Below are 20370 nucleotides of genomic sequence, written 5' to 3' on the forward strand. Positions count from 1 at the left end.
AAACTCAATTGGTGCAACAAAATTGAACAAACAAAAAGCAAAAAATCAATTGGTCTTCTTATCCATGTTCCTAACAAGCTGTTTCATCTGAAACCTCCAAAACAAGAAATAAGCCAAACCCAAACCAACCAAAACATAAACCCAAACCTTCTCATCCTCACCCTCTTTCTCAGACCTCACTTCCTCAATCCTAAACCCCTCTCTCCCCGAAATCCCATTGATATGTCCCTCCAACACATGCCCGTACAACACGTAAGCCCTGTCTTCCGCACCCACCGCCACCGAGGTCGCAAACCCTTCCTCGTCGAGCTCAACCTCGTCGAACACCACACCTTCCGCCCAACTATCCTGGCTCTTCAAAAGCCACAGCTTCTTGTGGGACACCACCAAAACGACGCCGTCTCTTCGTACCGCTATCCCATCAGCAAAACTCAAATCTCTGTTCAGCAAAACCAGCTTGGCAGTCCCGTCATCAGGGTCGACCTTGTACATCTTGCCCGTATTGGATTGCACCACCAACAAGTACCCCTTGCTGACGTAAGCGATCCCGTTTAGCCCGCAGAAACTAAACGGTGCGTTTTGGTCCACGTGTTGGGCAGTGAAGGCCTTGGATTTCGACAAGATCGTCGGCTGTCCTTCCTTGTTGACTTTCCAGATGAAGTTCGAGGCCGAGTTTGTTACGTAGGCGTTTCCTTCGAAATCCACCGCGACGTCGTTTGCTGTCTGACGTGTCGTCGCGGTGGTGACGTCATCGTCTTCGAGGACGGAGAGGAAGATGCGGCGTCGTTTTTGGAGGTCGTAAGAGGCCAAGGCGGTGAAGTGAGGGAGCGGATCGACGGCGGTGATGGCGGCGAGGAGGCGGTTGTTGACGGCGTCGACGGCCAGGCCCAAAACGGTGGCGTTTTCGGGGAGGTCGAGGTCGGAGATTAGAGTTTCGACGACTCCGGCGTCGGAGACAGACTCGATTTTGCGGTCGCGGACAGAACCTACGAGGAAGTGTTGGGCCGATGGGTCGTAGGTTAGGCCTTCGGGGTACAGGTTCGGGGATCGGAAGGTGATGACGTGGGGCTTTCTGGCGTGGGTTTGAGAAATTGGGCCCATTAAAAGGACGGTCAGGATTGTGAGGATCATGATCTTGATTGGGGTTTGATTGGATTTAATCAGAGCCATTTTTTGGAGGATTTGTGTGTTTGAGTGGTGTGTGTGGTAGTACTGTGTATTAATAAGGTGGATAAGGGAATTGTCTATGGGCTTTGTTTTTTGGTTTCTTGTCAAACAAGCCATATGCTTTGTTTTTTGGTTTCTTGTCAAACAAACCATACGTATCATAGATGGATACGATTTCTTGTCAAAAAAGAAGTTGTTGTTGTTTGAATTAAGAACGAATTCTCTCAGTTGTAGTAGTTTGAATTGGATACATGTTATGTTATTGTTTTCAATCTTTTTTGAGCAAATTACAACTTATCCCCATATGATTTGGTTGAAATTTAAGTTGCCTACATGTGATTTAAAGTTTGATACTTTACCCATATGAGGCTTGACTGAAATTTAAGTTACCTTACTTATGATTTGAAATTTCAAGATGTAAGTGTTTTGCTGGATTCTTTTTTATTTTATTTGATCTTATATTTGTGTATTTTTTTTGTATTTTTGGAGAAGAGAAACATAAAAGTGGTCCAAAATTACATATTAAGTCTTGTTTTTAACAGAGTTGGGTTAAGAAAATCTAACTATGTAAAGTGTTAAATTTTAAATCACAGGTAGGCAACTTAAATTTCGACCAAACTACAGGGGAGTAAGTTGTAATTTGTACATCTTTTTTATTATGTGTATGGTTTTCAATCTTGTTCTGGGGGATTCCTCATCCACCATCCTACACTTTGAGACTAATTAAAAATTCCCTTTCAAAAGAAAAAAAGAAAAAGAAAAAAAAGGAAACTAGTTAAAAATTCATTGATGCATTTGTCCTTATCGCTAAATTTAGTCTTTAACTTTTTTTTTTTTTTTTTTTTGGTATTAGTAGTGTTAATTAGTGACTATATAATAAAATTAGTGTTAATAATTAGTGTATATCCTTTAAAGAAATAATTGTTTCACATGAAAGTATTGTTACTCTTAATTCCTATGTATTTTAGGTCGAAACAATTCACAATTTTTTTAATCTTTTGAAAAAATAAGACAATTCACAACTTATGACCTTAATAAGTTGGTTGAATGAATTTATAAAAAATTGGTTGAATGAAGTTTTTCAAGAAAAAATTTAAGTTGGTTTAATGAATGACGTCATTTCATTAACAATATGAGCATATGTTCAAATTCATATTTAATCTTAGAGGCATGTAATTTATATGCTTAATAATTTCGCTAATATTTCACATTTTCACTCCTTTAAAAGTGAAGGGTTTGGAGGGGGTAATGTAAGATGTCCCTCCAAATTCCCTCAAACCCACCCACTCTTATGTCATTACATTATCATAAAAAAGCTTCCAAGTTGATTAGATTTTGGGCATGAAATATTGCACAAGGATTAGTTGTAAATTTTGAGTACTAAAGATTGCACAGGGATTAGTTGTAAGTTCTATCTTGAAATAACAGACACAACACACATCACACATCTCAATCATAGTATATATGGGTTTTCCTTTACAAAATCGGATTAAGTTCTCTATAATATAAATAGCAATTGTTTTTCTTTTATTGAGAGCTCAAAAGCCTCGAATCAAAAAGCTTATTTGTATAGAATTTATGTCTTCTCTTCATATTTTCAATGAAGAATACATCTTTGTTTTTGGTCAATGAAAGCAATTTTAAACTCGGCTCCTCCAAGTAGTCCTCTGCCAATGATCATTGTGGAAGAAGAAGAAGAAGAAGAGGGAGATGTTTATGATGATTATGACGGTGCTGTTCTTTTTATTGACTATGGTGATGATGATGAAGGTGGTGTTTATTACAACGAATCTCCCGAGGATGTTGTTGATGATGATTCTAGTGATGTAAGATTAATTGTAGGCTTGAAAGTGATGAATATTGAAGAAGGGTCATCGTTGCTTTTGGGTGGTGAGTGTGTAGTGTGTTTGGAAGACTTTCGTGTGGGGTGGCATGCTAAGCTGCCATGCTCACATATTTTTCATCAAAATTGCATTCTTCCATGGCTACGGATGAATGATTTATGTCCATTCTGTCGCCATAAGATGGCTTAGTTTGATAGATTCTTTGTTTGTTGAATTTAATTTTATCTCAAATTTGTCTTAGTTTTAATTTTTAGTTTGTTCTGATTAAGTGAGTGATTCTCTCAAAGCACACTCAACTGAAGCTGTGTGTGTCTAGGAAATTATGTTTTGAAGTTAATTTAACCATTACAAACTTTTTTTTTTTAATCTATTCATAGCTTGTAGAAATATCTCCTTCAGTGGTTTCACTTTGCATGTTTGATTAGCACTAAATACCACAAGGGTAAGGCTTCCTTGTGGACATAGCACATGACAAATATTTCATGTTCTTTAAGGCTCGATCTTGTGCCTACTTGCAAATATTTCATGTTGTAATTAAAAGACTATTCTCGCTTTCCTTTCCTACGTACTTCTTGCCTTTCAATCTTTTTAAAGCAAGATTTTTTGCCATTGAGTCAAATCTTACATAAGATTGTATATAACATGCTAATTTTTTTTTACATTATCATAACTTCCCTATCTAATTTATTTACATGAAATTGGATTCAATTTAAATAAAATCAGATTAACATAAAGTTTAGCATATATGATATGCATACCGTGAACGCATGCTGTTGGCCACTGGGGTTTTTTGCTTGTCATTTGTCTTTGGTGGTGCATGAGGAAATTAGCATTGCTAGGGGTCAATTCAAAGTTGGGAATTTCTAAACACCGTTTTTGTGTTAGACCATTCTAAACAAAATTTATATTTTGAAAACAGCAAAAAAAACAAGTTTATGTTTAAGATCTAAAAAACATTTTTTTTCAATTTTTTTTTTTAAGAAAATTGAATATGGATAAGAGATAAACAGAAAAATGGTGTACAGTAAAAGTGTGCACAGAACACTTGTTATATACCCTATCCAACAAGTAAATAATCAAACAGCTCTGTCACATACATAGTGGCACAAGATAATGAGAAACTAAATGACAGTAATCAACTTACATCATGGCTAATAAGAAGCACTATTGCAATGTTCTCCCTTGTAAATTCTTTATAAGCATCTTCAACTTGTTCAACAGTTATTTCTTAGAGAGACAAGTAAAACTTCTTTATGAGAAATAGAGAATGAACTGATCATTGTCACAAAACAATTGTTGCCAAGCCTTATGGCTATAGTATTTCAAGTATTCTTTCACTTTGTATTTTTATCTTTTTCAAATGTGTATTAATGTGCTATCAGCTATGTAACAAAATTGGAACCCTTCCTTACTTGTAAACCCTTTCACCCACTAGGTTATAACAAGTATAATCACTTTATATCACTCTTTATACTTTTGTTTATTGACACATTAACTTGTGAAGTTGTGGATTAAGCTTTCATTGTGGGTGAGTAAGAAGTTTATTAAACAAAAACCAATTGTCAACCTCTCTCTCTCTCTCTCTCTCTCTCTCTCTCTCAGCATAGCATTTTAGTCCATTCAATTTATTTATGGAAGAATGGGAAAAAATAGGTTTAAACCCATATTTATTAAAAACTATAGATATCAAACCCGTGAAGAGAGAAGTTGATAATTAATGTTCCTTAAACAAACTTCTTATTCACCCACACAGTATATATCTGTACAACAACTTTGATGCATAGAAATACAAAAATTATTCAGAACCTATTTTTAGTATAAAGATTTCCAACAACACACTTCTACCAATCTTCCCGCTACATAGATCATTCCACCACTCTTTTTATTTATTTATATATTTAAGTCCGCCCTTCCATGTTGATTGGCTCTTCGTATTAACATTAGGTCACATGTTGGGTTTCAAATAATATTATCAACAATATTAGCAATTCAAAATAATAATCACACACATGAACACAAAATTTATGTGAAAAACCCTTTCTCTTTGAAGAGAAAAATCATGAGACAAACTCTGAATAATTTCATTATTATCAAATCAATTACAATAAATCTTGTGTATGTCTCACGGCTAAAGAAAAAATTTCTCTTGTTTTCTTTGCTCTCACACACACTAATTATATTTCTCAAAGGCGGCAACATTTTGCTTTTTATTTTATTTTATTTTCTTCTCCACGCACAGCTGTCTCTCTTGGCTTGGCTGTCTTCTTTTTCTCTAAGAAGCTCTCTTTTGGCTGCTCTTTCTCTTCTCTTTGTGCGGCTTTCTTGTTGTTTCTCCCAAGCGAAATCCTTTTTTTCTCTCTTGGTTTCACACTCTATTTTCCATCTTCCTATATGGAGGATTCTTGGGCCAAAACCATCAAATTCTTTACAGTATTATCTATTTATAAGACTTTTTTCTTATTTCTTTTTGAACTAAGAATACATTACCTCTTTAACAAGGAATAGAGTTTCCTTCCGCACCAAGAAATAGTCTTTCCTTCCATAATAAAGAAACTCAAATTAATTTTTCCTTCTTCAACTAGGAAATCTATTTGTCTTTCGAAGTCACAATTTGAGGCAATTTTCCAACAATACATTTATTGACATGCTTGACAATCAACTCTTTAAAGAAAAATGACTAAAGCTCGTAATATGAATTCTGGCCAAGAGAGAGAGAATAAACACTGAAAATTAAACTAAATATCATCTCAAGTTTTCAAGGAGGATCTATAAAAACTTATATATATAAATTGATGATCTACAATTCTATATCAACCATGATGGACAATACTCTGAAGTAGTTGGTCAAAATATCATATGCCACGCCTCATAGAAAAGCGTAACAAAAGGTTGTGGTATATGCCAAGTTTGGCCTTTTCAGCACTCAAATATGTCTTCTCCAAGTCGAATTCCCTTTGCTTTTCATCAGCTACAGAGCACAGTTCACGAACTCTCTCGATTTCCTTCTCCAAATAAGATTTTTCATTCACCAAGTCCTTCAAATACTGATCTCTTTCATTATTTTGTGCTTGTTTTACAGCTTCTCGAGTCTTTCTTTTTCTCGCTTCAAACGTAACAGATGGTGCCTTCACATTCACGTTCTCCATAGCGATCACAACTGATATTACAACACAAATCAAATATTAGCAAACATACAATAAAAACAGTGAACCATAGAGAAAGAACCAATTACATATGTACAAGAAAATTAAAAACTCAATACGTTAATGAAAACCATAAAATAAATAGAAAGAAAGAAATTGAAAGTATAACTCAACTGAAAAAAGTTGTGGAATTTAAAAGCTCAATGAATAATAAAGGAGTGAAAAACTTGTAAAACTTGACATGATAATAGGTCTCTTTTGTGGTGGTATTTATAGAGGACCCTTGTGTTTATCGGTTTATGTGACTCTTATGTCATTACCTTTTCATAAAAAAAAATTCCAAGATAATTAGGTTTTGGGTATGTAATATACTAATATTGCACAGAGATTAGTTGTAAATTTTGGGTACAGAATATTGCACAAGGATTCGTTGTAAATTTTATCTTGAAATAACCGACACATCACACATCCCAATCATAGTATATACGGGTTTTCCTTTACAAAATCGGATTAGGTTTTCTATAATATAAATAGCAGCCGTTTTCTTTTATTGAGAGATCAAAAGCCTTAAATCAAAAAGTTTATTAGTATTAGAATTTCTGTCCTCACTTCATATTTTCAATGAGGATTAGGTCTTTCTTTTCAGTCATGATCGTTGTAGAAAAAGAAGTAATAGAAGAAAGAGAAGAAGAAGAGGAGGAGGAAGCTTGTGATGATTATGATGGTGCTGTTCTTTTTATTGACTATGGTGATGATGATGAAGGTGGTATTTACTACAACGAATCTCCCGAGGCTGCTGTTGATGATGATTCTGATGATAAAAGATTAATTGTAGGCTTGAAAGTGGTGAATATTGAAGAAGGGTCATCGTTGCTTTTGGGTGGTGAGTGTGCGGTGTGTTTGGAACAGTTTTGTGTGGGGTGGCATGCTAAGCTGCCATGCTCACATATCTTTCATCGACACTGCATTCTTCCATGGCTACGGATGAGTGATTTTTGTCCATTATGTCGCCATAAGATAGCTTAGTTTGATAGATTCTTTGTTTGTTGATGTTAATTTTATCTCAAATTGGTCTTAGTGTTAATTTCTAGTTTGTTCTGATTAAGTGTGTGATTCTTTCAAAGCACATTGAATTGAAGCTGTGTGTGTTTCCGAAATTATGTTTTGAAGATGATTTAACTATTACAAACTCTTTATTTTAATCTATTCATAGCTTGTAGAAATATCTCCTTCAGTGGTTTCACTTTGCATGTATGATTAGCACTAAATACTTCTAAAACGCTGCCAAGAACTAACGAATTTATTTTAAAAAGAAAGTAACTTGTGCAGCCGTGCAGGTAAAATCCTCACAATTTTGAAAGCAAATGTCAAAATTTCTAGTTGCATGAACAATGACCATAAGTGTTATTAGTGGTAGTAATCTAGTACGTCCCTTGTATGTCTAATTAGCATAAGTCAAGTATGGTACCTTGTTGGGAAAATTAAGCACCAGAAGAACCCCTGAACTCCCAAAAAATCATCCTCTGGGAGGAGGTTGGAAATAAGGATGCCTTAAATAAGCATCATCGACACTCAATCGATCCTCCTAAAATTTGCATGCATATAAAACCTGAATCCCAGCAGATGAAATTTCATTAATAGGTGTACAGACCAGATTATATACTCAGATTGTATGCTTGGATAAAAGAAGACCATCCTTAATAAAAAATACCACATTCCTCAAGGTCCATACCAACTCTTTTCCTAAAGGGACAGCACGTTATATCTATTTGTAAAATAAATACCTCATGTCCTAAAACATGTCTCATGCACTTTTTCAGGCCTGTAAATTCTTATTGTATGGGTCACTCTTATACATAATATGGCAAGGATGTCAATTCTAGTTCTAGAAGGGCACCATAAATAAAATCAGATCTCACACCCTCTCCTCAAAAGATAAAAGAATCAGAAAAGAAGAGAGGGATTACGGATTTCCTAAAAGAAAATTCTGTTGGCAAATTACATCAGCCAATATATAGCACACATGTAACATCAGGTAAAAAACTTCTAATTTCCTCTAAATATCCCTTACTCCTAACACATAGTTGTGCCAGGAGCCATAGATTCCATGAGCATAGATGCCATGACATAGCATATTAGGAATTAAGCATGTCGTTCAACCATGCCGCTCTTAAAATAAAATCCATTTCTGCAATGTCTAATGTCTATGAATCTATCATCAAACTACTTATCCAATAAATAAAAAAGAATCTATCACCAAACCAAAATGTAAAGTCAAGGTAAAAGATGATGGAAAAAGAATGAAAAAGTGTACTTAACACACTGACAAACACGAGAGAATATTCAGCACTAAAACACAGTACATTGTAACACTAAAACAATCCAGCCGTCACTTAGCAATAAAAGATGGTACACTTACTTGGTCCATGGAGTGATGATGTTTTGAAGAACTCCCAGAGATTAAGATACACAATTCCATAAATGATCTAAGCCTGTCATCATAAGAAAAAGTTTCAATCATCAATCTCAGAATTTATCCAAAAAAAGGACAGATCCAAAACATTCAATCTCCTTGAGACAATGTAGTTTTTCTTTAATGCATACAAATTTGATGGCTTAAATCTCACCTTATATAATCTGAGAATATTCAACATTTGTATTAAAATTCAGGAACAGAAAAAAAAATCCATATCTCCACATCATAATGAGAAGCTTTTAACTAATTCTTTTCCATTTCGTATATCAAATCTGTCATTCTTAAAGAACACTTAAGATTTAAAATAAGAATTAAATCTCAAAAAAAAGAATTGTAACAAGAATGTTATGTTTGGTCAAGTAGCGGGAATTGATTACAAATCCATGCTATCTCTTTCTCTTCTAGCCACATGTCACTTTACCCGATTTGAATCTAAAATCTCAGAAAGGGGATTGTTTGGTAAGGGGAAGAAAGACATCTGTAAACTGATTCTTAGTCCATTAGCTGGAGTAGGAACATCAAGTATGCAACCCATTTGTTCTGAAGCCATAAACTTCAAACATGAAATTATATAAAAATAGAGATTTGGGCCAACAAAAATCAAGTTACATATCTAATCCTTTGTCTCTCATCTGCTTAACTACAGAGACTTAGAGCTTATATGGAAGAATGAAATTAGATAGTTAATATGAAGGCACTTCGAATGCACAAATAGCTAAAACTTTTGAACAGACATTAATGTGGAGGAGAGGCAAATGGTTAATTGCAGAAAATTTGGCCATAAAAACCTGATACACAGGATCCAAATATCATCCTACAAAAGAGATTATATGGCTAAGAATACTTTCTACACAGGATCAAAAAAAATTCCATAAATGTGGGAAGATATGTCAGATGATTAAAGTATATGCCTAACACTTATTTTAAATTGATAAGTTTCAGGTGCATCAAATGGGCCTTGAACCTGCGATGACCTAACCCTCCAACCCAATGTTGTGCAGGAAGAAAGTGCGAGCCAGAGCTCATTGGGTTTCATACCTAGCACTTATCATGAAATGTATCAATATTATCATGCCTAAACAATACTATGTTGTTTTAACATCCTTATTTTTAGCATACACTATGACACAGGAACAGAGTTGTCACATTGATTAGTGCTACATTGCTAGACAGCTTTGCACTTTAGATCAGAGAGTCATCTTCGGATCAGAAACTAGTCCATCAAGATTTATTTTCAAGCGTGTCGATGGTTATTTGTAACAGATGCAATACTATCACTGAGAGCCACTCAAAAGTACAAATTAATTTGACAATCTTAAAGTCTCCTCAAAATATATGCCACCTCTAAAATACCATTATATATCATTCAAATCTTACAGTGACTATATTTAAGAATAATATGTATTAATCTATAAATATTTGTTGAAGATTTTATAATTAAGTAGGGTAAAGACTAATTAGTATCTTAAATATTTATAATCCGCTTAATAAAATAAAATATACATAAGAAAAAAAAAGTTTTTTTTTTTTTTTTTTAACTAGTACTTGATTTCTTGAAAGTAAAGTACCAAAAAAAAAAAATGATAAATTTTTTTTTTTTTTTTTTAACTAGTACTTGATTTCTTGAAAGTAAAGTACCAAAAAAAAAAAATGATAACCTAAAATGGGTAAAGAGTCAAATTTCAAACCACATGTAAGTAACTTAAATTTCAATCAAACCACATGTGAGTTTATTGTAATTTACTCAATTTAAAATTTGAATTTATTAAAAAAAATATAAATCTCAATCTCGTTCCAAATTATGTCAAATTTTAACAATTTAATCTCAAATTTGTTTCACATATATCTTTTAATGATTCCAAACTCAACTTTTTATTTATTTTATTTTTCTTAAAAAGAGATAACTTATCGAATTGTTAAGTTCTAAAATACTATTAGATCACATTCAAATCTTAGAGTGACTATATTTAAGAGTAACATGTATCTATAAATATTTTTTAGAGATTCTATAATTTTGTAGACTAAATACTAATTACAATCTTAAATATTTATAATCCACTTAATAACAAAAAATTTGCAAAAGAAAAAAAAAGAGTGAAAAAAAAATTACCCAGTACTTTATTTCTTAAAAGTAAAGTATCATACAAAAAGAAAAATGAAAAGATAAAAAGATAAAAATAACCTCAGATGGGTAAAGTGTAAAATTTCAAACCACAGGTAGGCAAATTAAATTTCGACTAAACGACAGGTAGGTAAATTGTAATTTACCCTATTTTAAATCTGAATTTATTAAAAAAATATAAATCTCAATCTCGTTCCAAATTATATTAAATTTTAGCAATTTAATCTCAAATTTGTTTCACATATATTTATTAATTACTCCAAACTCATTTCAAACTCAACTTTTTGTTTATTTTATTTTTCATAAAAAGAGATAACTTATCGAATTGTTAAGTTCTAAAATACTATTAGATCACATTCAAATCTTATAGTGACTATATTTAAGAGTAATATGTATTGATCTATAAATATTTGTTGAAGATTCTATAATTATGTAAGCTAAATACTAATTACTATCTTAAATATTTATATGGGGAAATTGCAATTAACCTACTTGTGATTTGGCCTATTTTAACAATGTCCACCTGTAGTTTGAAATTTGTCACGTAACCCATTTGAGGTAGCCTCCGTTAGACCCCCGTTACCCACCTATCACTTTTCACCGTTAAAAATGAGGGTAAATGTGTCTTTTTTATTATATTTTATGTCTCTCTCCTCTTTTCTCTCATTCTTCTTCTTCTTCACATAAAACTTAAAAGAAAAATATCAAAAAACAAGTCAAGATAAAATTTGTTTCACCATGGAAACACCAAGGCAGGATTCAAGAGCATCCCACCCACAGTTTTCAAGTATCTATAGCATTTACATGATGAGAAAGGAAGTTAAGACAAAAAGTGTTAAGGGAAAAAAAGAAAAAAAAAACGAAAAAGAGGAAGAGTACTAAAACAACTAGTTTGAATTTAGCTCTCTGTTTGGCATTAGGAAGAATACTAAGAAATGTTTTTTTTTTTTTTTTTTTTTTAAGACAAAGGAAAGTTTTTAGCATGAAAGATAATTAACTCTTTTAATCGTTTAGATATACTTCTCAAATTCCTTATCTGTTCAGCAACACCATCCAATCGTTTAGATCTACCTCTCCCAAACCCAACAGTTTCTTTATATCATATTTAACAGTATTGTGAGGTTTGCTTAATCCAGGGAAATTATGAAATGCGTCAACCAAGAGAGTTTGGTTTAGAACAAGGATCCCGAATTTGAGTGCTCCAGTCAACATCTTAAGAGACAGTCCTCCAAGCAGAGAGACACCAAAAGAGGGATTTGCAGAAGAAGTAAGCTTTGACAAGCTTCCATCCAAATCCCAGCCACCCCAACATTCAAAGTCAAATTCCAAACCCGAAAATGAAGTATCAATTACAACTCTTGCCCCGAATTTAGCACAAGTAGATAAAACATTTCCTATCTCTTTGTTGTTATAAAGCAAGCCAGTTGGGTTGACTGTTGGTCCAGAAATGTATACCCATGGCTTATTTACAGTATCAAGTACTTTAGAAAGTATTTTCTCTGTCAGCTTAAATCCATCTTCACATTTGGTAGGTACTTTAGAAATGTATACCCTCCCTCTAAAACTCTAACCCTCTCTCTTTTGCTGGGTTCCCTAAAAAAACCCAAATTTACAAGTAAAAGAAAATTCTTAAAAAAAAAAAAAAAAAAAAAAAAAAAATTATTAAGTGGATTATAAATATTTAAGATAGTAATTAGTATTTTGTCTATATAATTATAGAATCTTCAACAAATATTTATAGATTAATACATATTATTCTTAAATATTGACACTGTAAGATTTGAATGTAATATAATAGTATTTTAGAACTTAACAATTGGATAAGTTATCTCTTTTTAAGAAAAATAAAATAAATAAGAAGTTGAGTTTGAATTCATTAATAAATATATATGAAACAAATTTGAGATTAAATTGCTAAAATTTAACATAATTTGGAACAAGATTGAGATTTATATTTTTTTAATAAATTCAAATTTAAAATAGAGTAAATTACAATTTACCCACCTGTGGTTTGATTGAAATTTAAGTTGCCTGCATGTGGTTTGAAATTTGACTCTTTACCCACCTTTGGTTATCCTTTTTTTTTTGGTTCGGTACTTTACTTTCAAGAAATCAAGTACTGGGTAAAAAAAAAAAATTCACTTTTTTTTTTTTTGTAAATATTATTTTATTAAGTAGATTATAAATATTTTAAATAGCAATTAGTATTTAGCCTACATAATTATAGAAACTTCAACAAATATTTATAGATTAATACATATTACCCTTAAATATAGTCACTCTAAGATTTGAATGTAATCTAATAGTATTTTAGAACTTAACAATTCGATAAGTTGTCTCCTTTTAAGAAAAATAAAATAAACAAAAAGTTGAGTTTGAAATGAGTTTGGATTCATTAATAAATATATGTGAAACAAATTTGAGATTAAATTCCTAAAATTTAATATAATTTGAAATGAGATTGACATTTATATTTTTTAATAAATTCAAATTTAAAATAGGGTAAATTACAATTTACCCTCCGGTCATTTGGTCAAAATTTAACATGTCTACCTGTGGTTTGAAATTTTATACTTTACTCACTTGAAGTTATCTTTATCTTCTTCTTTTTCCTTTTACTTTTTGTATGGTACTTTACTTTTAAGAAATAAAGTATTGAGTAATTTTTTTCAATTTTTTTTCCTGTTATAAATTTTGTATTATTAAGTGGATTATAAATAATTAAGATAGTAATTAATATTTAGCCTACATAATTATAGAATCTTCATCAAATATTTATAGGTTAATACATATTATTCTTAAATATAGTCACTCTAAGATTTGAATGTGATCTAATAGTATTTTAGAACTTAACAATTCGATAAGTAATCTCTTTTTAAGAAAAATAAAATAAATAAAAGGTTGAGTTTGAAATGAGTTTGGATTCATTAATAAATATATGTGAAACAAATTTGAGATTAAATTGCTAAAATTTAACATAATTTGGATCGAGATTGAGATTTATATATTTTTTAACAAATTCAAATTTAAAATAGAATAAATTACAATTTACCAACCTGTGGTTTGATTGAAATTTGAGTTGCTTACATGTGGTTTGAAATTTGACTCTTTACCCACCTTAGGTTATCTTCTTCTTCTTCTTCTTCTTTTTTTTTTTTTTGGGTAAGGTCCTTTACTTTCATGAAATCAAGTACTAGGTAAAAAAAATCAGTTTTTCTTTTGTAAATTTTATTTTATTAAGTGGATTATATATATTTTTAAGATAGTAATTAGTATTTAGCCTACATAATTATAGAGTCTTCAACAAATATTTTTAGATTAATACATATTACTCTTAAATATAGTCACTGTAAGATTTGAATGTGATATAATAGTATTTTAGAACTAAACAATTCGATAAGTTCTCTTTTTAAGAAAAATAAATTAAATAAAAAGTTGAGTTTGAAATGAGTTTGGGACGAGATTAAAATGAGTTTGGAATAAGATTGAGATTTATATATATTTTTTTAATAAATTCAAATTTAAAATTTGGTAAATTACAATTTACCTACCTGTCATTTGGTCAAATTTAATTTGCCTACCTGTGGTTTGAAATTTTACACTTTACGTACCTACCTAAGGTAATCTTTATCTTTTCTTTATCTTTTTCTTTTTGTATAATATTTTACTTTCAAGAAATAAAGTACTAAGTAATTTTTTGTTTCACTTTTTTTTCTTTTGTAAATTTTATATTATTCAGTGGATTATAAATATTTAAGATATTAATTAATATTTGGCCAACATAATTATAGAATCTTTTACAAATATTTTTAGATTAATACATATTGCTCTTAAATATAGTTACTTTAAGATTTGAATGTGATCTAATAGTATTTTAGAACTTAACAATTCGATAAGTTATCTCTTTTTAAGAAAAATAAAATAAATAAAAAGTTGAGTTTCAAATGAGTTTGGATTCAGTAATAAATATATGTGAAACAAATTTGAGATTAAATTGCTAAAATTTTACATAATTTGGAACGAGATTAAGATTTATATTTTTTAATAAATTCAAATTTAAAATAAATTAAATTACAATTTATCTACCTGTGTTTTAATTGAAATTTAAATTGCCTATATTTGGTTTGAAATTTGACTCTTTACCCATCTTAAGTTATATTTTTTTTCTTTTTGTATGGTACTTTATTTTCAAGAGATAAAGTAATGGGTAAAGTTTTTTTTTCACTTTTTTTTTCTTTTGTAAATTTTATTTTATTAAGTGTATTATAAATAGGGGAAATGGCAGTTAACCCACCTGTGGTTTGGCCCGTTTTAACAATGCCTACCGGTAGTTTAAAATTTGTCACTTGATCCACCTGAGGTGGCCTCCGTTAGACCCCCGTTACCCACCTCTGTCTTTTCCGTTAGAAATTCCTCTTTACTATATAAGCCAAAATTAGAACCCAAATAGAACTTTAAAAAAAAAAAACAAGCTCTCTCCCTTTCTCTACCTTAGAACCCCAAAAAATCCCTAAACCCATAATCCCTTTCTTTCTTTACTTTGATTGCCAAATTGAAATCCCCAAACACTTGCTCTTTTTTTTTTTTTTTTGCTGATTTTTTTGCTGGGTTTTTCTTGTTTCTTTGTTTTAGCATCCCGATCTGGGTTTTCGGCGGTGNTTGACCCACCTTTGGTTATCCTTTTTTTTTTGGTTCGGTACTTTACTTTCAAGAAATCAAGTACTGGGTAAAAAAAAAAAATTCACTTTTTTTTCTTTTGTAAATATTATTTTATTAAGTAGATTATAAATATTTTAAATAGCAATTAGTATTTAGCCTACATAATTATAGAAACTTCAACAAATATTTATAGATTAATACATATTACCCTTAAATATAGTCACTCTAAGATTTGAATGTAATCTAATAGTATTTTAGAACTTAACAATTCGATAAGTTGTCTCCTTTTAAGAAAAATAAAATAAACAAAAAGTTGAGTTTGAAATGAGTTTGGATTCATTAATAAATATATGTGAAACAAATTTGAGATTAAATTCCTAAAATTTAATATAATTTGAAATGAGATTGACATTTATATTTTTTAATAAATTCAAATTTAAAATAGGGTAAATTACAATTTACCCTCCGGTCATTTGGTCAAAATTTAACATGTCTACCTGTGGTTTGAAATTTTATACTTTACTCACTTGAAGTTATCTTTATCTTCTTCTTTTCCTTTTACTTTTTGTATGGTACTTTACTTTTAAGAAATAAAGTATTGAGTAATTTTTTTCAATTTTTTTTCCTGTTATAAATTTTGTATTATTAAGTGGATTATAAATAATTAAGATAGTAATTAATATTTAGCCTACATAATTATAGAATCTTCATCAAATATTTATAGGTTAATACATATTATTCTTAAATATAGTCACTCTAAGATTTGAATGTGATCTAATAGTATTTTAGAACTTAACAATTCGATAAGTAATCTCTTTTTAAGAAAAATAAAATAAATAAAAGGTTGAGTTTGAAATGAGTTTGGATTCATTAATAAATATATGTGAAACAAATTTGAGATTAAATTGCTAAAATTTAACATAATTTGGATCGAGATTGAGATTTATATATTTTTTTAACAAATTCAAATTTAAAATAGAATAAATTACAATTTACCAACCTGTGGTTTGATTGAAATTTGAGTTGCTTACATGTGGTTTGAAATTTGACTCTTTACCCACCTTAGGTTATCTTCTTCTTCTTCTTCTTTTTTTTTTTTTTTGGGTAAGGTCCTTTACTTTCATGAAATCAAGTACTAGGTAAAAAAAATCAGTTTTTCTTTTGTAAATTTTATTTTATTAAGTGGATTATATATATTTTTAAGATAGTAATTAGTATTTAGCCTACATAATTATAGAGTCTTCAACAAATATTTTTAGATTAATACATATTACTCTTAAATATAGTCACTGTAAGATTTGAATGTGATATAATAGTATTTTAGAACTAAACAATTCGATAAGTTCTCTTTTTAAGAAAAATAAATTAAATAAAAAGTTGAGTTTGAAATGAGTTTGGGACGAGATTAAAATGAGTTTGGAATAAGATTGAGATTTATATATATTTTTTTAATAAATTCAAATTTAAAATTTGGTAAATTACAATTTACCTACCTGTCATTTGGTCAAATTTAATTTGCCTACCTGTGGTTTGAAATTTTACACTTTACGTACCTACCTAAGGTAATCTTTATCTTTTCTTTATCTTTTTCTTTTTGTATAATATTTTACTTTCAAGAAATAAAGTACTAAGTAATTTTTTGTTTCACTTTTTTTTCTTTTGTAAATTTTATATTATTCAGTGGATTATAAATATTTAAGATATTAATTAATATTTGGCCAACATAATTATAGAATCTTTTACAAATATTTTTAGATTAATACATATTGCTCTTAAATATAGTTACTTTAAGATTTGAATGTGATCTAATAGTATTTTAGAACTTAACAATTCGATAAGTTATCTCTTTTTAAGAAAAATAAAATAAATAAAAAGTTGAGTTTCAAATGAGTTTGGATTCAGTAATAAATATATGTGAAACAAATTTGAGATTAAATTGCTAAAATTTTACATAATTTGGAACGAGATTAAGATTTATATTTTTTAATAAATTCAAATTTAAAATAAATTAAATTACAATTTATCTACCTGTGTTTTAATTGAAATTTAAATTGCCTATATTTGGTTTGAAATTTGACTCTTTACCCATCTTAAGTTATATTTTTTTTCTTTTTGTATGGTACTTTATTTTCAAGAGATAAAGTAATGGGTAAAGTTTTTTTTTCACTTTTTTTTTCTTTTGTAAATTTTATTTTATTAAGTGTATTATAAATAGGGGAAATGGCAGTTAACCCACCTGTGGTTTGGCCCGTTTTAACAATGCCTACCGGTAGTTTAAAATTTGTCACTTGATCCACCTGAGGTGGCCTCCGTTAGACCCCCGTTACCCACCTCTGTCTTTTCCGTTAGAAATTCCTCTTTACTATATAAGCCAAAATTAGAACCCAAATAGAACTTTAAAAAAAAAAACAAGCTCTCTCCCTTTCTCTACCTTAGAACCCAAAAAATCCCTAAACCCATAATCCCTTTCTTTCTTTACTTTGATTGCCAAATTGAAATCCCCAAACACTTGCTCTTTTTTTTTTTTTTTTGCTGATTTTTTTGCTGGGTTTTTCTTGTTTCTTTGTTTTTGCATCCCGATCTGGGTTTTCGGCGGTGGCTAACAACAGTGGTGGTGTTGGAGGTAGTAGTTTGGTGAGGCTATGATTTGATGGTTCAGTGAGTTGGTTGTGATGTTAGATTTGCTAGATTGCTTGGTAATAAAATTTACGAAAGAAAAGAAAACGTGAAAAAAAAAAAAAAAAAAAAAACTTTACCCAGTACTTTATTTCTTGAAAGTAAAGTATTATACCAAAAAATATATATATAACCTAAGGTGGGTAAAGAGTCAAATTTCAAACTACATGTGGGTAACATAAATTTCAATCAAAGCACAGTTGGGTAAACTGTAATTTACTCTATTTTAAATTTGAATTTATTAAAAAAAATAAATCTCTATCTCGTTCCAAATTATGTTAAATTTTAGCAATTTAATCTCAAATTTTTTTCACATATATTTATTAATGAATCCAAAACTCATTTCAAACTCAACTTTTTATTTATTTTGTTTTCCTTAAAAAAGAGGTAAGTTATTGAATTGTTAAGTTCTAAAATACTGTTAGATCACATTCAAATCTTAGAGAGACTATATTTAAGAGTAATATGTATTAATTTATAAATATTTGTCGAAGATTCTATAATTATGTAAGCTAAATACTAATTACTATTTTAAATATTTATAATCCACTTAATAATATAAAATTTACAAAAGAAAAAAAAAAGTGAAAAAAAAATATCTAGTACTTTATTTCTTGAAAGTAAAGTACCATACAAAAAGAAAAAGATAAAGATAATCTCAGGTCGGTAAAGTATAAATTTTCAACAGCAGGTTGGCAAATTAAGTTTTGACCAAACCACGTGTGAGTAAATTGTAATTTATCCTATTTTAAATTTGAATTTATTAAGAAATATATATATAAATCTCAATCTCGTTCCAAATTATATTAAATTTTAGCAATTTAATCTCAAATTTGTTTTAAATATATTTATTAATGAATCCAAATTCATTTTAAATTCAACTTTTTGTTTATTTTATTTTTCTTAAAAATAGATAACTTATCGAATTGTTAAGTTCAAAAATACCATTAAGTCACATTTGAATCTTACAGTGACTATATTTAAGAGTAATATGTATTAATCTATAAATATTTTTTGAAGATTCTATAATTATGTAGGCTAAATACTAATTACTATCTTAAATATTTTCAATTCACTTAATAAAATAAAATTTACAAAAGAAAAAAAAAGGCGGAAAAAAAAGTTTTGCCAAGTACTTGATTTCTTGAAAGTAAAGTACTATTTAAAAAAAAAAAAAAAAAACAGATAACCTAAGGTGGGTAAAGAGTCAAATTTGAAACCACATGTCGACAACTTAAATTTCAATCAAACCATAGGTGGGTAAATTATAATTTAGTCTCTTTTAAATTTTAACTTATTAAAAATTGTGGAGGTAAGAGCCCAAATTTGTATATTGGGCCTTGGGCCTTATTTGAGGATATGGACATGTCCGAGGAGGAGGAAATGATTGGGAGAGGCCCCAAAGTTGAGAATCACATAAGGAAAGAATTGATGAATATAGTCTGAGGAGAAGCTCCTTCTCGGATATGATGAATATTGATCAAATTTATATTTAGGCAATCTAGGTGACCTTCCAGGAAGTTTCAACGATAAGGATGAACCTCGGGCACGTACAAAGGCTATGGAAACTCAGAAATATGTAAAGGAAAAGCTGCTATCACCGCATTAAATGCACTGCAGTAACTTTTCTGGCCGCATTTATGTGGAGAAGACCCTTGAACAATGCAGTCTCAGCTACCACCATTCACAGAAAGCCAAAAAAGATGTCTGATGGGACATACACTCAAGTGAAGGCTTAGATGATTAACAAGTGTAGGACCAAGATAGTCTGAAAGGAACTACATAATGTGAAAGACTTCTCTTAAGAAAGGGATCGAAGAAAAGGAGAAAAGAAACACTGTAGTAATCAAAGTTGTACTTATAGACAATTATGTTGATTTATACTCTAAATGATCTCCTCGGACAGTGAATTTATTCAATCCATTAAGATTTGTTCTTGTTTGATCATCTTCTAAATCCATAGTAGCCGTTACTAACTTCATTAAGTCCTAATTCTTTGACCAATTCTCTACAAATTTATTGTATTGGGCTCATTGTGCCATAACCCAATTCTTTTTTGGGTTTTGGCCGTAAATTATGTCCCTACAATTGGCGCCATCTGTGGGAAGAGCTTGTGTGATAGTGAAGGTAGCAGTTAACTATGGCAAAACCAGGTTCACAACAAGCAAGGTCAAGAGAATCCCAGCACGATAACCCTTTTCTTAACCTTGAATAGAGTGGTAATCGTGAAGGAAATGTCCACCCACACACACGGACAAGAGTCAACCTCGAGGAGGGAGCCAT

At 30.1% G+C, this 20370-nt stretch overlaps 3 protein-coding genes and 1 pseudogene across 3 annotated transcripts; 2 read left to right on the forward strand and 2 right to left on the reverse strand.

The window, feature by feature from the left end:
* Nucleotides 1–22: 22 nt before the first annotated feature.
* On the reverse strand, nt 23–1371 carry LOC111989575 (uncharacterized). Its single transcript, XM_024021367.2, has one exon. It carries the CDS (start codon nt 1327–1329, stop codon nt 46–48), a length of 1284 nt encoding a protein of 427 aa, XP_023877135.2. The 5' UTR covers nt 1330–1371; the 3' UTR covers nt 23–45.
* A 1424-nt stretch (nt 1372–2795) lies between these two features.
* Nucleotides 2796–3200, forward strand: LOC136069585 (uncharacterized). Its single transcript, XM_065778291.1, has one exon. It carries the CDS (start codon nt 2796–2798, stop codon nt 3198–3200), a length of 405 nt encoding a protein of 134 aa, XP_065634363.1.
* A 3602-nt stretch (nt 3201–6802) lies between these two features.
* Nucleotides 6803–7180, forward strand: LOC136069586 (E3 ubiquitin-protein ligase RING1-like). The gene has a single exon (XM_065778292.1). The coding sequence runs from the start codon at nt 6803–6805 to the stop codon at nt 7178–7180; it is 378 nt and encodes a 125-aa protein (XP_065634364.1).
* Nucleotides 7181–11710: 4530 nt separating this feature from the next.
* On the reverse strand, nt 11711–13281 carry LOC112022254 (methionine S-methyltransferase-like; annotated as a pseudogene).
* Nucleotides 13282–20370: the final 7089 nt, after the last annotated feature.

The sequence above is a fragment of the Quercus suber genome, unplaced genomic scaffold (assembly GCF_002906115.3).
Source record: "Quercus suber isolate HL8 unplaced genomic scaffold, Cork oak 2.0 scaffold_179, whole genome shotgun sequence".
Taxonomy (NCBI): Eukaryota; Viridiplantae; Streptophyta; class Magnoliopsida; order Fagales; family Fagaceae; genus Quercus; species Quercus suber.